The following is a 21,773-nucleotide window of genomic DNA, read 5'->3' as shown; positions in this document are numbered from 1 at the left end:
GCGTCTGGCTTGTGGGACAGAGGGTGCTCCGTAATGGTCATCTTATCCCAGCCATCATATGGCCAAAGATGCCAGACATTCCTCAGAGACTTCCCTCACTGTTTCCCTGCTCCCCCAGCTAGAGTCTTGTGTGTCCCTGGTTCTTCGTTCTGGACTTTTGCCATAAGTGTATAAGTCTTCCCCAGCGATACATACCACCACAAATCCCTCTAGATGGTTCTTTACACAACATATCAAATCCTCATCCACTGGCACCTTGACCTAAAACCATTAACGTGTTTTCTGAAATTCACAGCTGGCTTCAGAATGATTTTCTGAAGGATCATGTGACATTGAAGACTGGATTAATCACTGTTAAAAATTGAGCAAATGATATTATGCTTGCATCTGAGCTATGGTTCTTTTTTGTGCAACAAAATGCAGGTTCTTTTTATTTCTAAACTGTTAGATTATTTCGTCAGCTGTCTTTCTGGGTGGGCAAATGCCACTTGGGCCATTGTGTGGTCTCTGCCCCAGCTCATGTTACACAATTTGTTAGAGCAGGTGAAATGTCTTCATGGGCAGTGCTATAAACTTGAGTTTACTGGTTTAAGTAGCTCAAAGGATTTGAATAGTTACTGTAATTTTAAGAAAGACTTTTTTGCCATTATAATAATAAATGCACTGCAAACATGCAAACCTTTTAAGTTAAAAACTCCTAATCTTCAGTTCAAACACTACATTCATGTCTGTTTTTGATTGTGGACTTCCTTCTATCTTGATGTAGCCCCCGGGGACCTTTTACAGGCTTGCAGGGATCCATTTGCATGAAGTGAAGCAGGTTGTAAACAGTCATTGGCTCATGCTTTCGAAGCCCTTCAGCTATTAGCTAGAGAACAGGGATAGATGTTCCTCAGGGAGCTGATGTTGACAATGAAAGGCAGCTTCTTCTCTTCCTTCATTTATGCAACTAAATAATTTATGGGGTTTCCTGAAACACCCATCTCTGCTGATCACAAACATCTAAGAAGCCTTTCACGGCCTGTGTGAATGTCTCCTTCTTAGGCAGACACAACAGCTCTCAGTCTTGAGCCAACAGAAATGTGCTGTTTGAATCAATGAACTGCTTGAGATTTATCTTGGCATGTAAATGTGAAAAACTTGAAATGTAATCAGTGTCTGATTCAGAGAGTGATGTAATGAACCCTCTGATCATCTTCTTTTTGAGAGGTTTGTAAAGATCTAGTGACAGTGTAATGAGTTTTCGGGACAAACTGCCAATGATTTATAATTTATGGACATTATGCTTTTCTACTGAGGATGGTTTGGCAAGAGCTCATAGTTTTTCTTCTGATATTGCACTACTGCATTACAATGGGTCACCAATACTTGACTCTCCAGTAGTAAACTGAGGTCTCTGTGTTTAGACAAATGTGGGTAATAGACCACACTTAGGAAATACAAAAATGTTTCTGAAAGCAATTTTATATACATAATGGGTGTTTCTTCAACTATTGGCACTTTTGGCCCTGTGGACTTTTAGAAAATAATCTCTCTTGAAAAACCTTCCACACTTTGGCTAGTTTATTTAATGTGTCCATCAACAGAAGGTCATTTCTTTTCTGAAAGTAATGAAAATTCCGACCACAGCGTCATTTCCACCACATCTCGAATTATGTGTTTGTGTTTTAACAGCATATTTTTTTAATAAAATGGATGACTCTTGGAAGCTGGCATTTTAAATATATACACTACAATATTGTCACCACATTACAGCTGAACTTGAAATGACACAAATAAAAATATTCTGTTCACAAGTGATATTTACTGTTTTTCTCATATCACACGTCTCATATTTATTCTTAAGCCCTGTGTTGACACCGTTGCCTCCTTGGTTGCCGTAACTTTGGCTAATGTTCTGGCAAGGTTCTCTTCTAGTAATGTTAATAGGACATTTGTGCAGTTATAATGACGCTCTCAAAACATTAGCACAAAAACATTATTAATACATTGTTTATGAAATGTTTTACTGAAACATTTTTGTTGACTGTTCCTCTAACTTTTAAAAAATATGAATACAAGTTTCAGGTGGTTTAGACAACATTCAAAAGTAACTTTCCCATAATGTTTGCCAGGACATTTTTTTTAATTTAAGTCCTATTGTATATGTCTGAACAAAGAAAGTCATATACACCTATGGCTTGAGGGTGAGTAAATGGGTGAACTATCCCTTTAAGTAGGCTGATTCAGATGTATTTTATAACTCAAGGGTTCTGTGAGTTTTCTCCCGGTCAGACCAGTTCTCTCTGTGTATCTTCTGTTTAGATAATTCTGGCCTCCAGAATATGAGACTTCCAGTTTTTCTGTCATCACAACATTCCATTTCTGGAGATTAAAAGATGTTTAACTTAACGTTTAACAAACGTTTTTTTTGTCTTTGAATGCAGTGTCTTTAATAGCTATCCCGCATACTTGTGTGTCACATGGTAAATGCCGCTCCTTTGGCACACTTGGAGACTTGTGATGCAGAACCCAGCATCATGCCACTTTCTAATGCACCAAAAAAGGAATGGGCCGCTCTCTGGTGCTCCGTCACGTCGGGTTACTGGCTATCTTTAGAGCTTAGATCTGCTTAACCAATGAGAGATCTCCATCGCATATCCCATACTTCTCAGGGCAAGTCATCACAATCAGTGCAGCATAAATAATGTCCTGCTGCTTGTTCCCATACCCCAGAAATCAGCAGCTATTTTTGCTGCTATTTTAGCATGATTTGTCCGAGACGTGGGAAAAAGGGACGGAAGGGAAGTGGAGGTTCATGGGAGGATTCTTGGGAAAAAAGTCCACAGAGATCATTGCTAATACACACCAGAGATGAAGTCCATTTGTTATGATTGTTGAGTTTTTATGTGTGCGTTTGTGAGCTCAGTCAGATGCTTGTTGTAAACCAAACAGGACTAACTATGTGCACCGTTTACCCTTTTAAATCTCGGAGGATGTCGCGGGGGGCGACAGGCTGACGTGCCATGTTGTAGGTCGCCTGGTGTGTGTGACACCCTGGGAGTGTGAGACGGAGTTTAACAGCTGCGTTTATATGTATTATCTCCACTTGAGAGGAATAATAAAACAGTCCATCTCACAGACAGTACAGTTTTGCAAGGTCACGTCAGCTCCAGCTTACTTACTGTAGATTTTGGGCTTATAAATAGTGATTATGTTCTCATTACTTTAACTCCGCCATAAAACTGCTGTAAAGATCTTGCGATAAAATAAAAGCTTTGTATCACATTTGGCTCAGTCTGCTCTTCTGAAGGCCTTCCAACAGTCTGTCCATGTCATTCAGCAGCCTGGACTGAAGTATTGGAACTCCACTCTAAACCCATTAAAGCCTTTTAAAAGAAACTCTGAACCTCAGGTCTGGGCAGTAATTAGCTAGGAAGAAGTGCCTGCCGTTTGTGCTTTAATAGAGAGTCCCACTCATCTCCATAGCACACCTGCTGTTACTGGTGAGGATGCATATATGTTTTATCATGCACATGATAAAAGGCTTAAAGACTGCTTTTAAATGTTGTCCTAGAGATAAGCTCAGTTTTGCTAGGCTAACCTGAATGCTGGACCCATGAATTTAAACTAGTAGTGCGTATCTCATTCAAAATAGCGCCTAAGACTGGAATTAGTGTGTTTCAAATATTGAACAATGAAAGGTGGTTTACTATTTCTAATGTGCATTTTTTTTTTTGGATAATAGTTAAAAAAAAAAAAACCTTTCTCAACAAACTTTCCCTAAAAGTTGCCATTGTATTGTTTTATGCATGAACCAGTAACACATTTTAGGGTCATAAATGTAGCTAATAATAATAATAAAAATAATACAATGAATTAAAACATATTTCTAAGGAACGTTACTCAATTATAAAAAATTACAATCCATATCCATTCATAGAAATGTTTTAATTTAGAGCAAAATTATATGTAAAAACTCTGCACTTTATTTTTGTAATTTTATTTTGATAACATTTGAATAAAATATTAATTTGTTTAAGTTTTACGGATTAAATTTAATAATAACAACAACAACAGTTCTTTAAAACGTATTTTAAGGAACATCACTCAATCAAGAGATTATTTTATCCATTTATCCATTTATAAAAACGTTTTAATTTATAAAAATCCCTTTGAAAAAAAAAAACTTTATTTGAGTTTTTTGTTTTGTCCATTTTTGTTAAAAGTTTCAGAAATTAAATTTCAGTTATGATGGTAATAATAATAGTAATAATAATAATAATACAATTCAGTAAAACATGTTTTTAATGAACATCACTCAATTAAAAACGTAATTAATAAAAATATATAAAAACCTCAGCCATGCAGTACTTAATTTTTGATATTTTGTTTCACGTGTCTATTTTTGCTAAAATTGTAATCGAATATTAATTTCTTAAGATACTATGAATTTAATTGATCAGACATGTTGTTTGATTAAAACTTAATTGTTAACATTAAAATTGATTTGAATGGGTACAATGGAAACAGTATTTTGCTATGGTTGCTAATCAGTATAATATGTTGCTATAATTGCATCGGCCTACTTTGAAGTGCTGTATTTTTAGTAGTGAATGTCTGTGTCTTTGGGCCATTGCATGTAACCACACTGGCATGATATGGAACCTTTTCATAGTGTCAATCACACCTGATACACTGCTGTTTTATCTATTCTTAGATGGGATAAAGCAGGACATGTCAGCTAACCCTTGTATTTGCTCCATGAAGTAACGTACAAGGAAATATTCTCTGTTAGCACAGTCATTCTCCTGTCTGTTGTCCCATAACAGAAGTCATCTCCCTTGGCAGCAGAATCTCAGCTAGCACTAGATAATCTGCAGGGCCAAATAAACAACCCTAATAAAACAACTTGTGCAGCATTAGGTATTAAACAAACATCTGTGTGATTTGTGAAGAAAACAAAATTCATCAGAGGATGTGGTAGCTTATACTGCAGAGCTGCTGTAGGCCGCCAGCGTTTGTTTATGCTGTAACTCTGTGGAACGTCCTATAAATAAAGCATGTGATGATTGATAGAGTGGCTCCAGCACTTCAGTTTCACTATGCAGCTGTGAGATTTTTTTTGTATGCTTATGAATAAAGTCAACTCAGAAGAATGGGAGCATGACATACATCTGGAATCCACAGGAGACAATTGAAAAACAGGTGCATTATCCATAAACAGCATTAACAATGACCATTTATAGGCCCCTATATGGTTGTACTGGAGCTGAGGGTTGTGAGGATCATAGGGATCATGGAATCTGGAGAATGGAGTCAGACCCCCAGCCTGGGGGGGATTTTCTATGTTAAAAATGGAATCTTTGGGAAGAAAGCAACCATTTATTTCCTGTTTCTAGGCCCAGTTGTGCTTGGCTGGCCTCAAAGGCTATTATAATAGAGATTTCTATAAGATTGCAGACTTGAGCTCATTATGAGCGGCTCAGACTACAATATGACATGTTTGAGTGTGTAAGTGTGCTTGTGCTTCTCATACATGCTGGACTGTTGAATTGTCACAAAGGCCAGACAAGTTCAAATATCCCATATAGCACTGAAATATGTTGAACAAAGAGAAGCGTCACATTCATATATCAAGAAAATTGATAAGCCAAAAAATATTGTTGTGTTGTGTAATTTATAAAAATATATAAAAACCTCAGCCATGCAGTACTCAATTTTTGATATTGTTTCATGTGTCTATTTTTGTTAAAATTGTAATCAAATATTAATTTCTTAAGATACTATGAATTTTACCAATAACTGATAAATGGGCAATATTCAAATGTTTTATTATCTTGTCAAAATAGAAAACAAATCAGTTGTTTTAAATGCTATGAATTTAGGCATCATAGCATTATATTGTACAGTATGAAAAATGTCTATTAATTTTTAAGATTTAGTAAAGATTAGAAGTTTCGGAAATTTCAGTGTTTTTATTTTTTTATTTTTTACAAAATTGCACTGTTTGGAACACAAGAAACTATATATATATAGAGAGAGAGAGAGAGAGAGAGAGAGAGATAGAGAGAATATTTACATGTATTTACATGTATATATTCATATTTATATTACAGAGTAAATATACTTAATATATAAAGATTACATATGTTTCTTAAATATATACGTGTACAGTACACACACATATATTATGTAAACAAAAACTTTTATTTTGGATGCGATTAATCGCGATTAATCGTTTGACACCACTATTATATATAAATTTTATATTCGATGTACCAGTTAATTTTTAGGTTCCAGGCTATTTTTTAACATAACTTGTCCTCCCTAAAATGGATATGGGAATAATGTTGGAAAGGATTTTTAGAAAATGTTTATATTTTGCATTTTGCACTAGTGTCTGCATTTAATAGGCATTTAATGAAAATAAAAATTTGCTAAAATATAATGTCCTCTAGTCTACAGAGTACAGACCTCTATGTCTGGGTCTCAGGAGAGTTTTTGAAGATGATTTTTAATCGAGTGTTAGATGATGGCAAAGACTATCTGAATGTAAAGGAATAGAGCCTGAACAATGAAATATAACTCATAAAATACCAAAATAGTGTGCATCTTCCATGCATATCTGCATGCATGCAAACGCACACCTGTGTAATTGTGTTAAGGCGTTCCTGCATCTGTAACTTCCTGGCGACAGCTGTTCTCTTAGTGTGTAGTCAGGATTTCATGGGGTGATTTCTGTTGTCTGAGGAAAAATTCATTCTTTAATTTAAGACTCAGTCTCTTTTGCTCCTCCAGCAGTCACAGGATGTGCTATTTTTGTTGTCAACTTTGTGTGAGGTTAAAAAGCCGGAACAGCTGCTTAGTATTGGGTTCATCTGGGACTCATAGACACGTCTCACAGCTTTACTGGGAAATGTGTAAACCTTGAGTTGTGTCTTCCTGCTCAAAGTCTTCTGAGACTTTTGAAACCCTGGCAAAAACTGCGGCTTCATTGTTCAGACGTCCAGGTTTTGTCCAGTACTGGTGCTCTGAAAGGAGAACCTATATTAGCAGCTTACTCAATAGACTGATGACACAGAGCAACCTATGTGTAATGGTTATCTGCACTCCAGACTGTGGAGACACCAAACTGTCAACAGTGGCTCATGGGCACATTATTAGCTCTCACTTCCTTTTTTGGCCATTCTTTTTTGTCTGAGACCTTGTCCATGCTTAAAAAGAGTGACATGCTGAGTGTGTCTGAGACTCTTAACTATAATTGAAGCTTGTTATGATGTTCTGCATGGTTGCTGCTATGGCATCTTGGCAGACTTTTCATTTGCCTGCAGTTCTTTCTTAGCTGGGCAAGATATTGGAGTTCACTGTTATTTTTTCTTATCTGTTTAATTTCATCACTGTAATAATCTGTGAGGTTCAATCAAAGGAAATACTGGTGAAAGTGAAAGTGAAGTGACATACGGCCAAGTATGGTGAGCCATACTCGGAATTTGTGCTCTGCATTTAACCCATCCAACGTGCACACACACAGCAGTGAACACACACACACCGTGAACACACACCCGGAGCAGTGGGTCATTATGACTCCCAATTCTGGATGTTTATGTTTAAAGATGATTACAGATTTGATTTTTAGCTGAAAAGGCGGATCTTGAAATATTTTATGTACAATACAATTGCAAACGTTTTTTTTTTTTTTTAAAGAATATCGTATACTCACTAAGGCGACATTTATTTGATCAAAAAATACAGTAATATTGTGAACTTTTATTACAATTTAAAATAACTGTTTTCTATTTGAATGTATTTTAAAATGTAATTTATTCCTGTGATGGCAAAGCTGAATTTTCAGCATCATTACTCCAGTCTTCAGAGTCACATGATCCTTCAGAAATCATTCTAATATGCTAATTAGCTGCTCAGGAAAGATTTCTTATTATCATCAGTATTGAAAATAGTTATGTTGCTTCATATTTTTGTGGAAACTCAACCGTGATACATTGTTTTTCAGTGTTCTTTGATGAATAGAAAGTTCAAAAGAACAGCATACAGAAATTTTTCTAACATTACAAAAGAGTTTACTGTCACTTATTGTTCATTGCATCCCAAATAAAAATATTAATTTCTTAAAACCTACATATATAAATTGCCTGTTCAACAAGGGTAATATCAGTGTGAGGCACAGCATTAGCATGCTAACTAAAGCATTTTATTTAATTTTGTTTGAAAAATTCTTCAGAAACAAGGCATTATAGATACCTCTGTCCTACCTTTTGTACTCCGTGAACAAGGTGAATGTTTGATGGCAACAACAAAGCGCGTCAGCCTTACGCTAATGTCGCTAATGCACAGGAAATGCCTTTGTTGGGAGAAACTAATCAGATTTCTGTAATGTGAAAGCATCCTTCATACTCAATTATCCCCTTGTAGTGCCCACAGGACCACATAGAGTCCAAAAAGGCCATTTACAATATATTTGAAAGGTTACTGAGGAACACTGGTGCAAAATCAATTGGAAATGCGAATCTAGATTATACACCCTCTCTGTGACGTGTGTTAGCAAACTATTCTCCTCACAGAACAAATAAACAGCATGGATGTTTTTGTCGTGTCTTGTAGTGATCAGACTTTTGAATAGTTTCAGCCTCCTCATGATTCACAGAGCTTTAAGATGCTTTAAGGGAGAGAACAGCTCATTTCTGGCAAACAGTAGGTCACTTATTCTCTTGATAAATCGAGTCTTTCTTCCTCTTGAGATGTGACATGAGGGAATGCTACACATGAATTTGGACATGGGTGGGCTCAGTGAATTCCACTCATAATATCTTCTCCCTCACGTGTTTTGCTCCCACTAGATCGGGCATTTGACATGGGAACATGGGTGGTGCGGTCCAATCAGAAGTGGTCTTCCCCATGCCATATTTCCTGTTAAGGGGTCACTCCATTCAAAGGATATTATGAAGGGGCTTAGGCATCACAAAATCTGTCCAGGAAATGTTGACCCTTTTACTCAACAGATTTGACAGTATAAAGTTTAGGTCTATTGACAAATCTATGTGTGTTGATGTGTTTTCAGCATGGGCCGTGGTGGATGTGAACATGGAAGACCGGGTGGATGTATCTTTAAAAGGCCAGGCTGAAATCTCCTGTATCTACACTCTGAAGGAACCAGCCAAGATGATAGTCTGGTTTACGGTTAGAAACAGGCCCATTCACACTTGACATTATTTTCATTCACAAATATCAGCTAAATAGGTAATTATTATTACCTAAAATCAAAAGATGAATGAAGAAATGAAGCTAAGAACATAAACCAGAATTTAAGTCTACTAAGAATAGGTTAACAATTAAGTGCATTTCCTCCAATTATCGTAACTGTAATACACAAATAAAATGTCTTTATAATTTTTAATTAAATTAGCTAAAGATCAGTATAACAATTATTACTGCAATGTATATTGTAGTTTACCAATTAAAAAAATTACACGTATTCTCACCATTAACTACTGCTTTAGTGTCAATAAACTCCTAATTTGCTGCTTATTAATAGTTAGTAAGGTAGTTGTTAAGTTTAGGTAGGATTAGGGATGTAGTATGCTCATGCAGAATATATGCTGTATAAGTAGGAAATGCAACTAGTTAATAGTGAGAATTGGTCCCTATACTAAAGCATTATCAAAAATAATTACATTAAGGATATTCACTATAAATACAATGATTTGATTTTTCATTGAATATGAGATTTTTAATTTCTACAGTGCTGAACAGTTGGAGAAAGGAGTGTTTAAACAGATTTAATATTTAAATAGTATTACAATTTAAAATAACTTTTCTGATTTTAATATTTTTTCAAATGTGATGTATTCCTGTGATCAAAGCTGAATTTTCAGCATCATTACTCCAGTCTTCAGTGTCACATTTCTTATTATTGTCAGTGTTGTACTATGGTTTTGTAGAAAATATTTTTTCAGGATTATTTGATAAATATAAAGTTAAAGGTGCACTAAGCGATTTTTGAAAAACGCTTTTGACCACAGCATCGGGCTGTGTCCCAAAACACACTTGTAGCCAATCAGCAGTAAGGGGGCGTGTCTTGTAATGAGATGGAGAAGAGAGTGCTCAGTTTGAGTGCACAGGACAGATATTAGCAGATCGACTATAGATAGACAGAGATGGCTCTTTAAAAAAAAGAGAAAAATATCACAGAAACAAAACATTAAAAAGAAGGGTTACAATCAGGCAAGAGGTAGGACCCGCGTAAATATCAGAGCAGCTTTCCAGCGTTGGAGAGAACTCAAGGAGCGGGAAGGACTCAAATCAGACTCCGAGGCTGCTTTGTTTTTTCTTCTTGATAGGATCTGTTTGGGTGTGGGCATGGTTGTTTTGGTGCTTTGAAATATCAACATTGTTTGGCAAAAATCGCTTAGTGCACCTTTAAAAAAAACAGCATTTCTTTTAAAATATACACCTTTTCTAATATACTGTACATGTTTTTAACTGTAATTTTGATATGCAGCCTTGCTGAATGAAAGGATCTCAACATCCCTATACTTTTGAAGGGTAGTGTACAAATCTAGTCTTACAGTTGAATGTTGAAGCTATTTTGACTTTGTACAGAAATCGGCAGGCAGGGACCAAAGCAGGAGAAGAATCTACTACTATGATGATCAGAACGAGATCATTGACGAGGGCAGTGAATACGCCGGGCGGATCAATTTCACACACTCTTATGAACCACAGAACGCACGCGGAAGTGCCCTTCTGATCATCAACAACGTGCAACTGAGTGACCAGAAGGAGTTCATCTGCTCTGTGCATGATGTGTTGGCAGACATCGGTGAAGGACACACTCGTCTCCAAATATTCAGTAAGACAAATCAGACCTGTCTCACTTGTTTTAGAAGAGCCTGTCCAGGCTAGAGGATCATAATAATATGCCTCTTGACCTATTATAAGCTTCATCCTAACGCCAAACCTCTCTGTCCTTTAGACTCGCCATCTCTACCTGTGATTGAAGGTATACACACAGGGATTTCTGTTACTGAAGAGGAGCCATTAAAGGTAGAGCACACACAAAAAAAACCAATGTGTTTATGTACATTTTATGGACTTTGCATAACAATGGTGTTTTCACTCAGGTTGCACACTGCAAAGTGGACGATGGATATCCCAGACCCACCATCACATGGTACAGGGATAGATTCCCTCTCCAGCAATCAGACGGTAAATACAGGACCATTAAGTGAACATTCTCCAAAGCAAAATGACATTTTATGACAATAACAAAAAAAAAATTCTGAATCCCCTTTAGAGGTAAAGATCTCGGAGTCGGAGACAACCAAAGCTAACGGTCTGCTCACAGTTGAGAGTGATCTGTACATTAAGGCTCAGAAGTCAGATGAAGATGCCTTTTTCTACTGTGAGGTCAAATACTTTGTCCCCGGTGGAGCAAGAATGACAGAATCCAAGAACATCAGCATCACAGTTCATTGTGAGTCAACATCCTTCTAGCCTACATTTACTTTTCGTGTCGTCCAAACTTGTATGACTTTCTTCTGTGGATTGATCAATTTTTGAGTGTACAGTGCTCTGTGCTGCCATCTGTTGGATATACAATGCGCAACAGTATCTTACAATTTAATTTCATCTTTCAGACCCTACTACAGAAGTAACAGTGCACGTATATCCACCTGATAGGCTTATAAAAGAAGGTGACACTGTGGAGATCCGATGTGAGGGAAATGGAAACCCTCAGCCTGTTTTTACTTTTACACATAAAGAGGTAATATATGAGCTTAACTAAATACATGATGCGTAATAACTGTGTAACTAATATTATCTTATAGCTGTATATTATTAGCCATATGGACATTACTTTGACTCACTTATCTCTGACTAATAACAGAATACTTTCTGATTGTAACATTTTCTGCTTTGAAACAATACGTAATGTAAAAAGTGCTATGCAAATTAACTTGAATTGAATGCCAGCTGTTCTGAAGTCTCTGAACCATGTGAAAAATATTGGATCACCTGCAGTTGTAATTATTCTCATTTTCTTTCCAGATTGAGTTGGATAATGCAGATAATGAAATGGTGCTTCTGGAAAATGTCATGCGGTCAGCCAGTGGGATGTATGTGTGCCAGTCATTGGACTTTGACACAGGCTTTGACACGGAGGCCTCCGTCAACATCACAGTACATTGTAAGAGCATGTTCCTCTGCAGTTCCTGTGCTGTGGCAGATGTTGGTGAGACACCAACACCTTTTTTTCTTTCTTAGATCTGGATCAAATTGTGGTGACACCAGAGGAGACAGTTCTGAACCAGGGGGAAGATCTCACCTTAACCTGCAACGCCTTGTCTTCTTTACCGACACTGACAGCATGGTATAAGGTACAACTATAAGTGCAACAATAATATATCTATGAGCAGATATATTAGGCATCTGCCCACTGACCTGCTGATAGACGCGGCTCTCAAACGCTCCCGTGTGCTTCTTTGTGAGCCGCACTCGGTGAAGAGCATGAAGCGATGATCATTGTAGCCAATCACAGACGTATCTGTTGAGCGCACTGTTAGAATAAAACAATGAAACCGAGATCTGAAATCTGGTTGGGTTGTATAGCAGGAGAATTTCAGGTACCCGGGAGTCTATTAAATGAATCAGACGCAGACTGGTCTAGTTCATTCAAAAGCTCAACTTTATTATCAGGGCGGTGGGTATATATAGTAAAGCAGAAGTACAACATTGTGCAATACAGGATCACACCATTTGCAGAATCATCCGAATATGGAAGTTTGTCTGTTTGGTGACAGACAAAAGTCTAGGTTTTATCTGGAACATCAAACTAAGCAGAAAAACAGCAGACACAGCATTTTCATCCTTTGCACAGAGGGTTTCTTAGAATCTCACAATGGCCACTTTAAGACACAGAGATGTCTTAGCTACTGAACACTCCTTTGCTTTTTCAAATCAATCACAAGTATATACAATCATCACATTCTGGGGATCCACAGGTTAGATCAACTTTGTTGCATATAGTGAACAAATCAAAAATTACACGGTGGCCAGTCAACGGTGATTAGGAATCCACTCAGCAGCGCTCAAATTCTAGCGGGAATTGCTGGTATCGTCTCATTTTTAAAGTTTCAGTACTGACTGGTACCGAAGTCGGTACTTTTTGACAACCCTAATATATATTGAAGCATTTAAAAATATATTTTGCCCTCCATATATTTCTATTCAATAAAATTCATTCACATATGTCAAATTTTGAGAAAAACAAAATCCAAATCTTTTTATCTATAACACGTGTGAACATATAGCACATTTTAATAAAATTCAGCAAGGAACTTACAATGTTTCAGTAAATAAATAAATATTTAAATATCTAATCAATAATCAATATTATTAATAAATCATTATAAATCTTGTTTTGATCTCTGGCAGGCTGTTCCATCTACATTTACATTTTCTTGCCCCTAAAATATATTTTGAGAGATACTTTTTTGGAAACTAAATATATTTCAATTTCAAACATATATTTCATATTATATTTCATTCTCTGTTTACAACATATGTTTAAAATATAGTTTGTTTTTAAATAGTTTTTAGTATGCTCTCTTATGTTCACCATGACTGCATTTATTTGATCTAATCAATATTACAGTAAAAACAGTAATATTGTGAAATATTTTTATAAGCATATAATTTCAGAAGACATTTCTTCACTCTTCAGTGTCACATGATCTTTCAGAAATCATTCTAATACACTGATTTGCTGCTCAAAGAACATTCATTATTATCAATGTTGAAAACATTCTTGTGTGGCATTATAAATGTCTTTACTGTAAGTTTTAATACATTTATGCGTCTTTTCTGAATGAATGCATCGCATTCTTGAAAATTGTGCTGACCCTAAACTTTCTAAAGGAAGTGTCAATACAGATCAATAACCCGAGACCCAGATCATGAGTTTTAAACCCCAAATTTTAAGTAACAAGACCCAAATATAGACCAATACCACATTTATGTGGTCTCAAAAGAGCTCAAGGCCCAATATCAAAACTACAACATATAAATAATATCCAGCATGAATAGAATAAATCTGCTTGATAAACAGTGCTCTTGAAATGTTCAAGAATGTAAATTGATCTTTTTGACGGTGTGTTTCACTGCAGGATGGCATGCGGCTGGTGGAGAGGCATGTTTTGGAGTTACACAATGCCTCCTATGACACTGCTGGATTGTATATGTGTGAAGTGACAGTTCCTTCCCTGCCTGAGCTACGAGAACAAAAGTCTGTGCAAATCAGTGTGCGAGGTCAGTCTTTGCCTACATTGTGAGGACCGAATGTCCATAGAGGGAAAGTAAAACCAGGTTTATAAATAATACAATAAAAAATATTTGCTCAGTATATGAAACATCACCAATATTATAGAGAAACTAAAAAGTGTGCTTTCATGACTAAACATCTAAACCTGCTTTAGGGAAGCCTAAGATCACAGAGGAGATAGCAGTGGGTCCAGTGAATAAGGCTGACCGCTCCGTTAACCTGACCTGCTATGCAGAAGGCTACCCATTCCCCACCATCACCTGGACCCTCTCTGACCAACGGGTATCCTATATCACTCTGATTCTGACCAATCAGGAACCATCACACAGTCACAAAGATCTTTTGCTAGTAATTTGAAAATTGGGTAGTTTGTGGTTGTATAGCGGGTGAGGCACATTGTTTGATTAGTAGGTCACACTTTATATTAGGTGGCCTTAACTACTATGTACTTACATTAAAACATAAGTACAATGTACTTATTGTGTTCATACTGTATTGCAAAACACTTTTGCTGGTATTGAGGTGGGATACAGGTAAGGTTAGGGACAGGTTTGGGTAGGTTTAAGGGTGGGTTAAGGTGTAAGGGATGGGTCAACAGTGTAATTATAAATGTAATTACAGAAATTAATTACAGATGTAATTACATATAGGTATTTTTAAAAATATAAGTACAATGTAAAAACATGTATGTACACAATAAGTGCATTGTACCAAATGATTAATTTAAATGTAAGTACATAGTAGTTAAGGCCACCTAATATAAAGTGGGACTGATTAGTATGTTGCAAAGATGAGGTGATTCTTGGGTAAACCATGATGTGCAGATGTGAGTTAAAATATTCTAGATTAACGTAATGTAAACTGAAATTACCATGACAAAATATGTAGACTGGGCAGCCTGTCCCTGTGCCGGAAGCAGAGAACCAGAAGACAGACACTGGTATTCTCAGCATGATCTCTGTGAGAGCCACGTCTGAACTCACAGCCAAGTGCAGCGCTGCCAATGAGTTGGGGACAGAAGATGTTTCTCGCAAGATTGAAGCATGTGAGTATTCATTTTCAGAATCTTAAGATTTCTACATCTGCATGTTCACAATTCTCTGATGTTGGTCAATGGTCACAGGTTTTTAAATAATGAATTTTTAATGTACATTTTTATGACTGAATTAATTACTTCATGATATTGATATCAAATAATGTAATATATTTTCTTTCTCTTTGCTTTTTTATATCAATATGGTACAATTAATGGTAAGTCTAAAAAGAGTTAGGTAAAAAGTAATCCAAAAGTAATCTAAAAGTAGTCAGAATACAAAGTAATCTAAAAGTAATCTAAAAAGTAGTCAGAATACATTACTAAAATGAGTAACATAGACTACATCACTAACTATAATTTTCATTATGTAATTAACGGACTAAGTATCGTAAAGTAAAGTAACGGACTACAATTTGTAAGTAATCTACCCAGCACTGTTGGTATCATGGACTATCAATGAACATTTTTCTTTTCTTTTTTTACCAAATTTATTCATCTTGGTTAAATAATTTGATCAATATTTTGACAATCTTTTGTAAAATATTATTATAATTAAAATATTATTATATTATTATTAATTATTTTTATTATTCATTGAAATAAAATATTATTATATTAATATTAAAATAATTTATTTAACATGTAATTTATTTCTGTGATGGCGAAGCTGAATTTTCATTAGCCAGTACTCCAGTCTTCCATGTCACATGATTATTCAGAAAACATTTTAATTGCTGAATTGGTGCTCAAGAAACACTATTATTGTCATGAGTCCGGGTCCACGATGCTCCCCCTCACCACCAGAGGTCGCCACCTCCCGTCTTCCCAGACTCATTTTGCCATTACCACACACACCTGCCACTCATCACACTCCCAGCTGTTCCCCATCACCATGGACTATTTATTCACCTCACTCCCATTACTCTGCCTGGTGATGTTATTATTGTATGGTTGTTTGTTGTCTCTGCCTGCCTGCCTGTTTTTCCCCTTCGGGGTGGTTTTTGTTGATCATTAAATTGTTTTTTCCTGCATCTGGACCCAGACCCTGTTCCTTCCGTGCACATCCCTACCTTGCCGTGACAGAACATCACCAGCAGACATGGGTCCAGCAGGGAAGTTCTCGATGTCCGCAGGGAGACCGGTCCATCGAGGATTATGCCGGGACTTTGTGAGAATGGCTCGCCAGTCGGCTACCGAGAAGACCTGCCTCATGGTCATCTTCTGGGGAGGCCTGGCCGACCCCTTTAAATCCTTGATGCCATACTGGGCCCCAGAGGAATCGCTGGAGGACTACATCAACCTGGCTCTGCAGTTGAGTGGCTCAGCTTTCAGGGTGGAGTTAGCTGCGGAGCCCGCTCCTGAAGCGGCGATCAAAGGGGCGTCAGAGGCCTCGTCTGCCGCACCCAGTACCTCCAGCCCACTCCCAGAGCGTCCAGGGCTGATACGCTGCGTGCAGGAACCCCCGCTGATGTCATTGCGAGCGGCGTGGTCTGCTCGCGGTCCTCCCGAAGCGGCGGTGTCCACTCACAAGGTTCCCGAGGCGGCGATGCCCGCTCACGATCGTCCCGAAGCGGCGATGTCCGCTCACGATCGTCCCGAAGCGGCGGTGTCCGCTCACGATCGTCCCGAAGCGGCGGTGTCCGCACACGATCGTCCCGAAGCGGCGGTGTCCGCACACGATCGTCCCGAAGCGGCGGTGTCCGCACACGATCGTCCCGAAGCGGCGGTGTCCGCACACGATCGTCAGCGGCGGTGTCCGCACACGGTTCCCGGCGGCGGTGTCCGCTCACAAGGTTCCCGAGGCGGCGGTGGCCGCCACGATCCTCACAGGGTTCCAGGCGGCGGTGCCCGCACACAGGGTTCAGGCGGCGGTGGCCGTTCACGATCGTCAGCGGCGGTGGCCGTTCACGATCGTCAGCAGCGGTGGCCGTTCACGATCGTCAGCGGCGGTGGCGTTCACGATCGTCAGCGGCGGTGGCGTTCACGATCGGCGGCGGTGGCGCCACGATCCTCACAGTATCCCGAGCGGCGGTGCCCGCACACAGGGTTCAGCGGCGGTGTCCGCTCACAAGGTTCAGGCGGCGGTGGCCGCACAGGGTTCCCGAGCGGCGGTGTCCGCTCACAGGGTTCCCGAGGCGGCGGTGTCCGCGCACAGGGTTCAGCGGCGGTGGCCTCTCACAGGGTTCCCGAGGCGGCGGTGTCCGCGCACAGGGTTCCAGCGGCGGTGTCCGCGCACAGGGTTCCAGGCGGCGTGTCCGCGCACAGGGTTCCAGGCGGCGGTGTCGCGCACAGGGTTCCCGAGCGGCGGTGTCCGCTCACAAGGTTCCCGAGGCGGCGGTGTCCGCGCACGATCCTCAGGCGGCGGTGTCCGCTCACGATCGCCCCAGCGGCGGTGTCCGTTCACGATCGTCCCGAAACGGCGGTGTCCGTTCACGATCGTCCCGAAACGGCGGTGTCCGTTCACGATCGTCCCGAAACGGCGGTGTCCGTTCACGATCGTCCCGAAACGGCGGTGGCGTTCACGATCGGCGGCGGTGGCGCTCACGATCCTCACAGTATCCCGAGCGGCGGTGTCCGCACACAAGGTTCAGGCGGCGGTGGCCTCTCACAGGGTTCCCGAGGCGGCGGTGGCCGCTCACGATCCTCACAGTATCCCCGAAGCGGCGGTGTCCGCACACAAGGTTCCCGAGGCGGCTGTGTCCGCTCACAAGGTTCCCGAGGCGGTGGTGGCCGCACACAGGGTTCCCGAGGCGGCGGTGTCCGCCACGATCCTCCAGCGGCGGTGTCCGCTCACAAGGTTCAGCGGCGGTGGCCGCACAGGGTTCCAGCGGCGGTGTCCGTTCACGATCGGCGGCGGTGGCCTCTCACAAGGTTCCCGAGGCGGCGGTGGCCGCTCACGATCCTCCCGAGGCGGTGGTGCCCGCTTCCGGTCCTTCCGAGGCGGTGGTGCCCGCTCACAAGGCTCACAAGGCTCACAAGGCTCCCAAGGAGGTGGAGCCAGCCATTGCCCGCTACGGGGTGGCAGCTCTACACACACCGCTGGTGTGGCCGCGGGTTCTGCCCTGGGTCCCCATCCCGCCGGCGCTGCCTCAGTCCCCAGGTCCCCCTCCAGCGCATGGACCTGGCCCTCCCCCATCCCTTCCCTTCCCCATCCTAGCCTTCCCCTCCCCTGCTCCGTTCTCGCCTTGTCTTCCCCTTGGATGGGTGCTTGGGAACGTCTGGAATCCATTCCTTAGAGGGGGGGTCCTGTCATGAGTCCGGGTCCACGATGCTCCCCCTCACCACCAGAGGTCGCCACCTCCCGTCTTCCCAGACTCATTTTGCCATTACCACACACACCTGCCACTCATCACACTCCCAGCTGTTCCCCATCACCATGGACTATTTATTCACCTCACTCCCGCTACTCTGCCTGGTGATGTTATTATTGTATGGTTGTTTGTTGTCTCTGCCTGCCTGCCTGTTTTTCCCCTTCGGGGTGGTTTTTGTTGATCATTAAATTGTTTTTTCCTGCATCTGGACCCAGACCCTGTTCCTTCCGTGCACATCCCTACCTTGCCGTGACAATTATGGGTTGAAAACAGTTGATTTCAATATTTTTTGGGAAATGTTATGAAAAATTATGAAAAAGAGTGGCATTTATTTGAAAGAAATCTTTTGTAACTTTTGCATAAATGTCTTTACTATCACTTAAAAAAAAAAAAATTCTTAGAAAAAAAAAAAAAATCTCACTGACCACAAACTTTTGAATAGTAGTATAAAAATTTACCTTACCAATTATCATTGTTCATTGTTAGTTAATATTAACTATTGAATTAATTAATGTTAACATATGCAAACTAAATTAAAGAATGTATTAGTATTAGTTTATAAATGAACATTAACCATGACTAATACATTCTGTACAAGTGTTGTTCATTATCAGTTCATTAACTAACACATTTAAATTATGCAAACAATCTTAATCCATACCAATTTTTCTTGCGTAGTTGCACGTGTGGCAACAACTACAACCCAAGCCACCAGCACTAAAGGTATGTATCTGAAGCTTTCACTCAAAAATACTTTGAGATACTTGTATATTTTTTCTTCCATCAGTGCAGCGAGTGACTGTTTGCAATTTGACTGTAAGAAAACACATGTTTGAGATTTGATGACAGAAAGCAGTATCTGTGCCATAGAAACACAGTCATCTGAGAGGGCTGTATATTTATTCTGGAGGTGCAGTCAAAATCAGCGTGTGTTTAAACACAAAGCAGTTTTACTGTAACAGAAGGCGGCGGTTGATGGTGAAAATGCTCTCATGTGGTCTCTGGACTCTGATTAGGACAAAGGCGGGCTTCACATCAGGCCTGGCTGACTGCCTGTGACCTCATGGGACCAGAGTACTTGGCATCAGGGCAAATGAGGAGAAGCTGCCTCTCTCACTTTGGGATATCAGCTGACCTTTCCGTTTCATATTATGGCGGTCCTCAGAGCCCTTATCTCTGATACCGTTTATGGCTGAAGTCAGGAATATAAACAGAGTTATAAGAGCAGATTTAGCTGGTCTCAGTGTCAGCCGCTGCTTACAGCATCATGTTCTAACCAGACACAATGCAACAAGTTGTGTCTGTCAAAACATGTGTCTGTCAAAATATAGCAGCAGTACTTCAGACTTAATTCAAACATGAACTATTTTAAAACATTAATAATATTATATAAAATTAATTATAGTAGTATTAGTATTATTGTTATAGTAGCAGTATTTAAAATTTAATAATTAAATATAAGATTTTTTTTCTACCCCAAATTATAGAACAATTGACTTGTAATTGTACTAAAGCCTCAAGAAATGTAAGTAATTTATTTGGAAAATTTTACAAATTATAGAACAATTGACTTGCAATTGTACTAAAGCCTCAAGAAATTTAAGTAATTTATTTGTAAAATTATATTATTTTTATTTATAATGATTTTTAAATAATTAAATATTTATTTATATTTTAGTAAAAATAAAATTAATGAAAACTAATTAAAATAATTAGTTAATCTAAATAAAACGAATTAAATAATAATAATAATAGTAATATATATATATATATATATATATATATATATATATATATATATATATATATATATATATATATATATATATATATAGATTTTTTTTCTTTAAAATTTTCCATAGACCCCCTAGTATCCCTACACTGCAGTTTAACCCCCCCTGCTCTTACAAGAAGTGCAGACAAGATGCTAAAAAGCACCGGGCAATGTAAAGTGATGTATGAATATAACTGCTGTTTGGTAACTCAAACCCTTGTCGTCACAGGAACGGGATTAACCGCTCCACCAAAACAAACACGTATGTATTGCGAGGTTGAAGAGCAGCCTGACCACTCATCTCCCACCATCACCCCCAGCACTCTTACTCGGGCTGTGTACAAACCATCATTTCTCACGCTAATCTGCACTGACCACCGAACTGTGAATGATTCCAGAGTACTTTCTGTATAAATCGCCCCTACAACGAGTCACACGTCATCACTGCTTTTCTTTGCTCAGCACTCTCAGAATGCACTTTACTCACAGCCCTTTTGGAAACAAACTGTTATGGCAAAGGCTTTGTATATTTCAGTCAGACATAGAGGCAACGTTCACCCGAAGTATTTTAGCTTTTCCTCTGTCAGTGTACTCACTTCAGCCTGCATTTCTTCTCTTACCGCAGGAAGTGGAAGTGGAGTCGTCATAGCCGTCATCATCATCTGCCTCCTCCTCATAGCCATACTGGGCAGCGTGCTCTACTTCCTCTACAAGAAAGGAAAGCTGCCCTGTGGACGGTCGGGAAAGCAGGATTTGTATGTTTTTTACATGTTATTTGAATATAATAAAATAAGTATAATTAACATTTAATTATAACTTAATTAGCTTTAAGCTCCTGTATTTTTTGATAGTAAGTTACTTCTGTCCCATATTAATATATAGAAAATTTTAGAAACAGCAATTTATAAGAATATTTCCTAAGGCAGTTTATAAGAAATATGCAATTTGTAGGTTTATTTGATTATTTGGTGCTGTAAAAATGACACACTGCACCTTTAAATCAGTGTTGTTATTGTTAGAAAAACTATTAAAAATCTTTTTTTTTTTGTTAAGCTAAGATAAAATATTAGATGAAAAATCACATTTCTCATTTTTAAATTAGCCTTAAAACTACTAAACTAAAATAAAAATAAATTAGAAATATGTTTTGGTCATTTTTATTTTTTTATTTTTAGTTGAAATTACTGGAACTAAAATTAAAATACATTAAACATAAATAGCTAAATAGACACGTTACTGTCAATTTTATTAGTTTTTAAATAAAACAAAACTAAACACAACAAACCAAAACCTTGCTACGTGTACTGCGTTAGGCTAACCGAGACTTGCATT

At 39.0% G+C, this 21,773-nt stretch overlaps 1 protein-coding gene across 4 annotated transcripts in view; it reads left to right on the top strand.

Moving 5' to 3' along the window:
- Positions 1-21,773, top strand: part of mcamb (melanoma cell adhesion molecule b) — a 35,034-nt gene that overhangs the window by 10,150 nt on the left and 3,111 nt on the right. For 2 of the 4 annotated variants that reach the window (XM_058744483.1, XM_058744482.1), the window contains exons 2-15: positions 9,059-9,177; positions 10,600-10,849; positions 10,973-11,043; positions 11,121-11,205; positions 11,294-11,473; positions 11,637-11,764; positions 12,049-12,187; positions 12,265-12,377; positions 14,166-14,307; positions 14,475-14,602; positions 15,209-15,365; positions 19,346-19,390; positions 20,671-20,703; positions 21,067-21,196. In XM_058744483.1, coding sequence (XP_058600466.1) covers positions 9,059-9,177; positions 10,600-10,849; positions 10,973-11,043; positions 11,121-11,205; positions 11,294-11,473; positions 11,637-11,764; positions 12,049-12,187; positions 12,265-12,377; positions 14,166-14,307; positions 14,475-14,602; positions 15,209-15,365; positions 19,346-19,390; positions 20,671-20,703; positions 21,067-21,196 — 1,720 coding nt within the window. Of the gene's footprint in view, positions 1-9,058; positions 9,178-10,599; positions 10,850-10,972; positions 11,044-11,120; positions 11,206-11,293; positions 11,474-11,636; positions 11,765-12,048; positions 12,188-12,264; positions 12,378-14,165; positions 14,308-14,474; positions 14,603-15,208; positions 15,366-16,398; positions 16,477-19,345; positions 19,391-20,670; positions 20,704-21,066; positions 21,197-21,773 lie in introns of those variants that run through there. The other 2 variants (XM_058744484.1, XM_058744485.1) reach the window with 2 other exon arrangements.

The sequence above is a fragment of the Onychostoma macrolepis genome, chromosome 15 (assembly GCF_012432095.1).
Source record: "Onychostoma macrolepis isolate SWU-2019 chromosome 15, ASM1243209v1, whole genome shotgun sequence".
In the NCBI taxonomy this organism is placed as follows: Eukaryota; Metazoa; Chordata; class Actinopteri; order Cypriniformes; family Cyprinidae; genus Onychostoma; species Onychostoma macrolepis.
Note: the sequence above shows the minus strand (reverse complement) of the source record. Positions and strands in the feature narration are given on the sequence as shown.